This window comes from Pseudochaenichthys georgianus, chromosome 20 (genome assembly GCF_902827115.2).
Source record: "Pseudochaenichthys georgianus chromosome 20, fPseGeo1.2, whole genome shotgun sequence".
In the NCBI taxonomy this organism is placed as follows: Eukaryota; Metazoa; Chordata; class Actinopteri; order Perciformes; family Channichthyidae; genus Pseudochaenichthys; species Pseudochaenichthys georgianus.
In genome coordinates this window covers 23,949,156-23,959,155 of record NC_047522.1, presented here as the reverse complement: position 1 = coordinate 23,959,155, position 10,000 = coordinate 23,949,156, and the positions used below count along the sequence as shown (strand labels likewise).

The following is a 10,000-nucleotide window of genomic DNA, read 5'->3' as shown; positions in this document are numbered from 1 at the left end:
GGGTCGCCGGTTCAAGTCCCCGACCAGACCTAAAATATGGAATGAGGACTGCTACTTGGAGAGGTCCCAGCTCACCTCCTGCCCTGCCGTGGTGCCCGTGAGCAAGGCACCGGACAACCCCCTAGACTCCTGGTGCTAGGATGGGTTAAAAGCAGAGAACACATGTCACTGTGTGCTCTGCATGTGTGACCATTAAAGAGGGTCCCTCCCAATATTATTATTATTATTATTATTATTATAATTGTGTTTAAAAATAACTTAGAATCAGGTATTTCTAACTCAGACTTTGTTCACTAATAAGATCGTAGTTTGGCTCTAATGTTAGTTAGCAACTAGTTGATGGGGAATATGTGTTACCGATAAATTGTTTATATTGCTTCTCCTTTTTCTATTTTCTTAGTATGCTTTTTTGTGGTTTTCCACGTAGGTCGTGTCATATAGGTTTGTGTGCATGTAAATGGTCTGCAGAGGCTAACTTCCCTCACAGTAGAAGCACATAATATTCATAATGAGCATAACGGGGCCTCTTTAAATCGCCTTGTCTCGTCTTATAACACAGATTAGACACGCCTTGCTTCTCACAGATTGCTCTAATGTTCCTGTACAGTGTGTAATTACCTGAGTTGATGTGTTATGAAATACTCTGTGGTCTAAACATGCTTTTTAAAATCTGTCCCCTCAGGCTACTACAAGTCTCTGTTTATTCTGGTGAATCACAGACTCCCCTCCAGTCTGGAGTACAGCGACGCTCCGTCGATCCCAATGGCAACGACTCTGCTGGAGCACATCCTGAAACCTCTGCACTTTAACTACTCCTCCTGCACAGCAGGCGCAAGGTACAGCACCGCACTCTACTTACTGTCATATATGAGCACTACGAGCAATAGGCTTGATCTATTTATTCAACGAGGGCTGCGCGAAGAAAGGACTAGTTGAGATTATCTTTCATTGAAAATGCCTTTGTGATGTGATACGATTACATAGTAGGGTTGCCAGAAACTGACCATGATCAAAATCGATCATTCGGCAGCCCTGGGGAATAATTGTGCACGCATCTTCAAATGGATGCACTCAAAACGCATTGTTGAGGTTGAGCTGTGATAGACCAACGTCTTTTCGCAGAGCTTGCATTTAACTTCCTTTGCACTTGTAAGTTCGAAGTAGTTCCACGAGGAGGAACTCTTTTTACCGGCCGCTTTGTTCATCTTTAGTCGCACGTGTGAGGGGGGGGCGGGGTGGGGGGGGGTCGGTGTGTAGCGTGCTGCAGCAGCAGTCTGCTCTGCACGCAGGCTTCCTCCAAGTTTACAGTAAAACAAACTGGTGGTGTGATCAATGGCCATTTATAATTATTAATACTATTATTAGCATTATTCTCTATTTATATATATTTTGGTTGAAACTAAGCCAAAAAAATAAAAAATAAACATAAATAATAATAAAAAAATCTATAAATAAAATCAATTTTTAAAAATAATATTCGATGATGGAGACTGTAACGAATATTCGAATAATCACTGGCATCCCTATTACATAGCATTTTATATAGGGAATTCCAAGTGCTTAACACAAACAAACAAACAAACAAACAAACAAACAAACTGTTAAGAGCATTAAGAAATAGTGCATTTAAATACATTAAAAAGCTAAAATAAAATATAAAACAAACAAAGGAATACAATGCGAGAACAAGTCTTTGTCCCGGGTGCATTCTCTCAAACATCATTGACGTATCGGACCAACTGCAGCAGGTCTGTCTATTTAGCCGTTACCAAATGTTGCACTGACCGCGATTTGGGCATATTGATATTCTCTGAACTGTGCAGCACTATTCTTAACCTTCTTCCAGGCCGACGTCCATTTAGGTTTCCCATACTATCAAGAAAAGGAATATAAGTTTTGAGGATGATACGGATTTGTTTAAAAGTGAGTGGTGTTGCTGCTTTTTGAGTGGAGAGGTCATGAGGAGAGTCTTTGTCCCGCTCTCTGAAATATCGTCCCTTACAGGTCTGTTTATTTATCAAATGTTATAGTAATAATATTTGGACATTGCATTAGTGTCTTTTTAATTGTCCACCAGCACGATCTTTGACCGTCTTCCGTGACGTTCCTCTGGAGGAGCCCAAAAGGAATTAAGCTTTCACACAATAACAATTCATAATACACTTTATTTGCACCTTTCATGCCCAAAGCGCTTTAGAGAAAGCACGACAACATTACAATGAATAGAGAACAAGATAAAACCTCTACAGTGACAATATGGAATGTCAAATAAAATGCATATCACATGGACGATGATATACCGGTGAGAATTGAACGTTAACCAAAATGAAAAGCCATGTTAAAAAGATAGGTTTTGAATTTGCTTTTAATGTACTCTTTTCGTTGCGACTTTTTTCCAACGCACTCAGCTCGTCAGTTGAAACAGCCGCAAATCTTTCGTTGGTTTCGTGGTCTGTGTCCATGTCCAACCATTCATCAATACTGAGGCCCCCCAACAAATCAAAATTACCTATAACATCTGACATTTTGTAGCTAACGATTTTCCAACGAGAGACAATGTAACAGTGTAACGGCTGTGTGTCGCTATGGAAACCACTACTTCCCCGCTGCTTTCTTGTTCCAGTTCGAAAAGCAAACTGCTTTTAGGCCCAACGGTATACCGTTTTTCTCAGACGCGGAGGGATACTGACTTGTTGTGAAAAGGCACGTTCTATTTGACCGTTGTTCGATCGTGGAATCAAACACGCCTATTGACCAATCGGAGAGCTTGCTCACACCTATGTGTTATAGAATTTGCTTTTAAACATGTTTAAAGGATGACGAGGATTCGTGGGGAATGTTGAGGAGAGAGGTCCTCACAGCACGAGAGGAGAGTCTTTGTCCCGGGGGCATTCTCTCAAACATCATCCATTAAAGGTATCGGACCAACTGCAGCAGGTCTGTTGTCTCCTCTGGTCAATAGCGGAGCCCTTAATTGCTCACGAGACCAATTTACAACGAGCCATAAAAGACCACCAGACTCTGTGCTCGCCACGGTGCAAAAACATCTCCCTGTGTGCCCTCCGTTTAGGACATTCTTAATAACAAACGACAAGCACTTCTTTTGTTCTTTGAAGAGAAGCCAGGCGGGAGTGAGAGGAACTCTGTGTACACACCGACAGCTAATTATCTGACTCCAGCCCCTCCAGATGTGAGTCACAAAGCAGCTCTGTGTGCAGACTGCAGAAAGCAGAGGGATGTTGGGAAACACCTCTTGTTTCTGTGTGAACTCACAGGGTTCTGGGTTCTGGGTACATCATTCGTTTATTCAGCAGGGACATTGCACATCGAAGGTAGGGAGGTAAGAATGGAGAAAGCAGCTCGAGTGGCTAGAATTTGAAAATACGCAGCCGGAAACAATCCTCACAGAGCCCCTCCTCCAACACACGAACGCGCACATGACCAATGAGGGCACGAGATCAGTCTGTGCCCCCCGATGGAAGGCTGACAGGCAGGTAGGCCATCCAGGTACTTCAGCCGGCTCAGATGATTGGTCGAGCTTTTTACAGCGCCACGGCTTCCATAGATACATTTTATTATGTATTTATTGTCAAAGCACTTCAGATATCTTCCTTGCTGTCGGGATGTTAAGAGCATTCCATGGAATATAACAAAAAGTGTTTCTGAAGTGAATGACCGACCCCGCCTTTAACGAACACTCAAAACATGAAGTGTAAATATGCCGGATTGAGCTTTGAGCTGCTTTCCATCCGCAGTCCCTCACGTCGAACATTAAGAACATGAAAATTACAAACATAGCAGTCGGTAAAAGTAGAATACCCAAGTATTTAGGACATGGTAATAATAATAATAATAATGCATCACATCTTTTATTAGAGCGCTTTTGCAGGTCCTCAAAGCGTTTTACAATTAGACATGTCTCACACACACACACCATGTATTCATCACTTCAGGGGACATTACATTGACTTACATGCATTTTCTGGAGACTTATCCTAACCTTAACCATAACCAACACATGCCTAACCCTAACCCTAACCAAGTCTTCACCCTAAAATTAATGATCCCCCTCATGGGGACCTCCAATTTGTCCCCATAACGGCCCGTCCACACAGCGGCGTGCGCTGACGCTTGCCGGCGGGCGTGTCTGAAACTCGACCAACAACCAATCACATGAATCTCCCGCACCTGACACTCAAGCAGCGGTTTGATTGGCTAGAGCTTGTACTGGCATACGATTCGATTGGCTGACACCTCGCCGAGGTGTCAAAAGTTGAACATTGCTCAACTTTTGCAGCGAGCCACGCCAGCTACGCTCCACGTCGCTTCCCACGATGCATTTCGGCTAAAAGTGACGCACGCCGCTGTGTGGACGGGCCGTAAGGGAGGCGAGTCCCCACACGTGACTATGTTCTCATGAACTCGTGGCACTTCTTACATGTTGAAAACAAATACCTGTACTTTCTACTTCTTACATTGTGAACACAAATACCTGTACTTTCTACTTCTTACATGTTGAACTCAAATACCTGTACTTTCTACTTCTCACATGTTGAACTCAAATACCTGTACTTTCTACTTCTTACATGTTGAACACAAATACCTGTACTTTCTACTTCTTACATGTTGAACACAAATACCTGTACTTTCTACTTCTCTCACGTTGAACTCAAATACCTGTACTTTCTACTTCTCTCACGTTGAACTCAAATACCTGTACTTTCTACTTCTCTCATGTTGAACTCAAATACCTGTACTTTCTACTTCTCACATGTTGAACTCAAATACCTGTACTTTCTACTTCTTACATGTTGAACTCAAATACCTGTACTTTCTACTTCTTACATGTTGAACTCAAATACCTGTACTTTCTACTTCTTACATGTTGAACACAAATACCTGTACTTTCTACTTCTTACATGTTGAACACAAATACCTGTACTTTCTACTTCTCTCACGTTGAACTCAAATACCTGTACTTTCTACTTCTCACATGTTGAACTCAAATACCTGTACTTTCTACTTCTTACATGTTGAACTCAAATACCTGTACTTTCTACTTCTCTCATTTCCCAAACAGCTGGTTCCTTTAGTCTGAATGTGTGTTGGTGCGTGGTCATTATTCTTCAGAGGCACTGCGTGCCTATTGGTTGGAACACGATCCGTGTATCCATCACTTCCTGGTCTTCTCTAAAGAAGAGGGACCAATGGAAACGTTGTCATGTTGCCGTTGTTCAGCATGGAAACATTCATTAGCTAACAATGACATTATTGTTCTATTAATATAAAGGGAGGTCAGGTACTCTTTAAAACAGCTGCTAGTTATGGGTACTTTTTACTGAAGTACACTTCAAAGCCTCTTTACTTTGACTTGAGTAAAGAAGTTTAGTCAGTACTTCTACTTTCACCAGAGTTAAACGCGAGTATCAGTACTTCTACTTGAGTAAAGGATGTATGTGTGTGTGTGTGTGTCTTCCTGCAGGCAGTTTGTTTTCGCAGCCTTCACCGAGGAGTTCATCTCGTCTCCGTTCACCGAGCAGATCTTTCACTTCTTCATCCCGGCTCTTTCCGATGTCCGTCTCTCTTTTCCCTTCGAAGCCTTCCTCAGTTCCCTGCAGACCATCAGCTCGTCTTCATCGGCACAGAGTCGAGCACCCTGGGTGTTTTACTTCGTCCTTTCTGCGGGGGAGAACCGCCTAGGTGGGTTTCTTTTTTACAGTATTTGTTTAGGGTGTGACTGGGAAGGGAGTTCTGCACCTTTCCCGTGGGATGAAACTACGTGAAGTACGTTGGTGTGAAGAGGGATTCTGATATCTCTGTGTTTCAGGCTCTCTCTCAGAGGAGGGTCTCCTGCTATATCTCCGCGCTCTGCAGTCTCTGCTTCCTCTGCTGCCGGTGTCAGAGAGCAGCGGCAGACCTGAGGTCAGCAGCGACTCGGAGGACGACGACACCGGCATCCATCCGAAAACCAAGCAGGTGGGACACACACACACACACACACACACACACACACACACACACACACACACACACACACACAGAGTTGAAAAACAAGCTTGTTTTTCACTTCATAAAATAAAAAATGTTTTTTTTGTAAAGTAGAAGTACTCAGATCTTGTACTTGAGTCAAAGCAGAATTACTCGGATGTTATACTTGAGTAAAAGTAGAAGTACTCAGATCTTGTACTTGAGTGAAAGTAGAAGTACTCAGATCTTGTTAAAGTAGAAGTACTCAGATCTTGTACTTGAGTGAAAGTAGAAGTACTCAAATGTTGTACTTGAGTAAAAGTATAAGTACTCAGATCTTGTACTTCAGTGAAAGTAGAAGTACTCAGATATTGTACTTGAGTAAAAGTAGAAGTACTCTGATCTTGTTCTTGAGTAAAAGTAGAAGTACTCAGATCTTGTTCTTGAGTCAAAGTAGAAGTACTCAGATGTTATACTTGAGTAAAAGTAGAAGTACTCAGATCTTGTACTTGAGTGAAAGTAGAAGTACTCAGATCTTGTACTTGAGTAAGAGTAGAAGTACTCAGATCTTGTACTTGAGTAAAAGTAGAAGTACTCAGATCTTGTTCTTGAGTCAAAGTAGAAGTACTCAGATGTTATACTTGAGTAAAAGTAGAAGTACTCAGATCTTGTACTTGAGTGAAAGTAGAAGTACTCAGATCTTGTTAAAGTAGAAGTACTCAGGTCTTGTACTTGAGTAAAAGTAGAAGTACTCTGATCTTGTTCTTGAGTAAAAGTAGAAGTACTCAGGTCTTGTTCTTGAGTAAAAGTAGAAGTACTCAGGTCTTGTACTTGAGTAAAAGTAGAAGTACTCAGATCTTGTACTTGAGTCAAATTAGAAGTACTCAGATGTTATACTTGAGTAAAAGTAGAAGTACTCAGATCTTGTACTTGAGTGAAAGTAGAAGTACTCAGATCTTGTACTTGAGTAAGAGTAGAAGTACTCAGATCGTGTACTTGAGTCAAAGTAGAAGTACTCAGATGTTATACTTGAGTAAAAGTAGAAGTACTCAGATCTTGTACTTGAGTGAAAGTAGAAGTACTCAGATCTTGTTAAAGTAGAAGTACTCAGGTCTTGTACTTGAGTAAAAGTAGAAGTACTCTGATCTTGTTCTTGAGTAAAAGTAGAAGTACTCAGGTCTTGTTCTTGAGTAAAAGTAGAAGTACTCAGGTCTTGTACTTGAGTAAAAGTAGAAGTACTCAGATCTTGTTCTTGAGTAAAAGTAGAAGTACTCTGATCTTGTTCTTGAGTGAAAGTAGAAGTACTCAGGTCTTGTACTTGAGTAAAAGTAGAAGTACTCAGATCTTGTTCTTGAGTAAAAGTAGAAGTACTCAGATCTTGTTCTTGAGTAAAAGTAGAAGTACTCTGATCTTGTTCTTGAGTAAAAGTAGAAGTACTCTGATCTTGTTCTTGAGTGAAAGTAGAAGTACTCAGATCTTGTTCTTGAGTAAAAGTAGAAGTACTCTGATCTTGTTCTTGAGTGAAAGTAGAAGTACTCAGATCTTGTTCTTGAGTAAAAGTAGTTTGGTTTGGCTCTCCATCAGGATGACAGCAGGAAGAGATTTCCCCGTGAGAGATTAATAAAGTATGTCTTCTTATTCTTCTCTCCTCTCTCCATCAGGACGACAGCAGGATCTCAGTGCAGCTGATCACAGAGCAGTGTGTTCACAAGTTAGACACAAAGCACCAGACCAACGCTCTGCTGAACCTCGTGTGGAGAGACTCCGCCAGCGAGGAGGTTTTCACCATGATGGCTTCCATCTGCCACACACTCATGGTTCAACACCGCCTCATGGTGCCAAAAGTCAGGTAAGAGACACACACAGGATAAAGAGCCATTATTAAAAAGGCCATATTGTGCTTTTGGGGTTTTCCCTTTCCTTATTTGGTATGGTATTATTATTTCAACCCTGGAAAAGACAGTGTTAAAACCCCACCTCCAAACCTGAAGCATGTGTGTATACATATGTACATTTAGATGTATAGATATGTGTATGCATATAAAGACGTTGCTGCTATTGGCCAGCGCTCCAACACATTGTACGTGAGGCTAAGGGGGCGGGACATCTTTAAGCAGGTTGACCAATCACAACAGAGCAGGTCAGCTTCATCCCAAAAAGATATACATATCAATAGTAGGAAAGATAAATATTAATCTAAAGAATAAATTAGAATTATAGACAAATCTACTAGAAACAATATAAGACATAATGTTCTACTATTACATTCAATTTGTTTTTATACTTTTCCAATTTCTTCTTTATTAAAATTGTGTTGGTATTGTATTATTATTTCGGACCTGGATATTAAAATCCTACCTCCAAACCTTAACCATGTGTGTCTACATATGAGTACATGTGTGTGTATATGTACAGATATGTGTATGCATATATAGACGTTAATGGGCGTGTGTGTATTTATATACATATGTTATTATTGTTTATACTTATTTTAATACATTTTATATCCAAATGTCATGCAAGAGGGTTGATATGGAGGTTATTATATTGATTATTTTTATATATCTATAAGTGCTCAAACGCATGTCTTTGCAGTTAAAATGCCATAATATGAGATACATTCGAAAAAGCAGGTGTTTTTTAAATCGACACACAACAAATATAACGGCGTTTTTCATTTTTATCTCCCATCATAACATTTAACTCGCCCTGTCAGAGTCCACTCACTATTAGAGCGTTGTTTACGCCCCCGCCTGATTGAGGGGAAACTGTGTGTTCGCGTGTTTCCGCGCTGTAAGCAGGAATGTAAATAACGGTGCAGCGAGGCAGCCGGTTATCTGTGCTCTTCGCCCGCTGGCATTTACAACCGGCGGAGGAAACGGGATGTCAGGGAATCTGTCACCCCCCCCCCCCCCCCCATCCCCATTCTCAGGTTGATTACATTAGGGCCAGGATGTCAGAGGTGGAGTGAGGGGAGGAGGCGGAGGACTGAGTGACGGGAGGTTATCCAGACCGAGGCAACCTGCTCTAGTTAATTATTAGTTCTGCGGAGGGAGTACTACGAAACGTTCTTCAGTACAAGTAGAAGTACTCAGATCTTGTATTTGAGTAGAAGTAGAAGTATTCAGATCTTGTACTTGAGTACAAGTAGAAGTACTCAGATCTTATACTTGAGTACAAGTAGAAGTACTCAGATCTTGTACTTGAGTAAAAGTAGAAGTACTCAGATCTTGTAGTAAAAGTAGAAGTACTCAGATCTTGTAGTAAAAGTAGAAGTACTCAGATCTTGTACTTGAGTACAAGTAGAAGTACTCAGATCTTATACTTGAGTACAAGTAGAAGTACTCAGATATTGTACTTCAGTAAAAGTAGAAGTACTCAGATCTTGTATTTGAGTAAAAGTAGAAGTACTCAGATCTTGTAGTAAAAGTAGAAGTACTCAGATCTTGTAGTAAAAGTAGAAGTACTCAGATCTTGTAGTAGAAGTACTCAGATATTGTACTTGAGTAAAAGTAGAAGTACTCAGATATTGTACTTGAGTAAAAGTAGAAGTACTCAGATCTTGTAGTAAAAGTAGATGTACTCAGATCTTGTAGTAAAAGTAGAAGTACTCAGATCTTGTACTTGAGTAAAAGTAGAAGTACTCAGATCTTGTACTTGAGTAAAAGTAGAAGTACTCAGATCTTGTAGTAGAAGTACTCAGATCTTGTACTTGAGCAAAAGTAGAAGTACTCAGATCTTGTACTTGAGTAAAAGTAGAAGTACTCAGATCTTGTACTTGAGTAAAAGTAGAAGTACTCAGATCTTGTACTGTAGTAAAAGTAGAAGTACTCAGATCTTGTTCTCGAGTAACAGTAGAAGTACTCAGATCTTGTACTGTAGTAAAAGTAGAAGTACTCAGATCTTGTTCTCGAGTAACAGTAGACAAAATATAACAAAATATAGTGAAAGACAGTGAAAGTAGTCGTTGTGCAGATTGGTCCATTTCAGAATAATATATCTGATATGTTTTATAATGATTGATCATGAAAGT

At 40.5% G+C, this 10,000-nt stretch overlaps 1 protein-coding gene across 1 annotated transcript in view; it reads left to right on the top strand.

Annotated features, from left to right (window-relative positions):
• The window catches only part of ube3c (ubiquitin protein ligase E3C), a 55,399-nt gene that overhangs the window by 6,054 nt on the left and 39,345 nt on the right, over positions 1-10,000 (top strand). The window contains exons 8-11 of the mRNA XM_034108834.2: positions 683-836; positions 5,483-5,700; positions 5,828-5,976; positions 7,629-7,816. Coding sequence (XP_033964725.1) covers positions 683-836; positions 5,483-5,700; positions 5,828-5,976; positions 7,629-7,816 — 709 coding nt within the window. The remainder of the gene's footprint in view (positions 1-682; positions 837-5,482; positions 5,701-5,827; positions 5,977-7,628; positions 7,817-10,000) is intronic.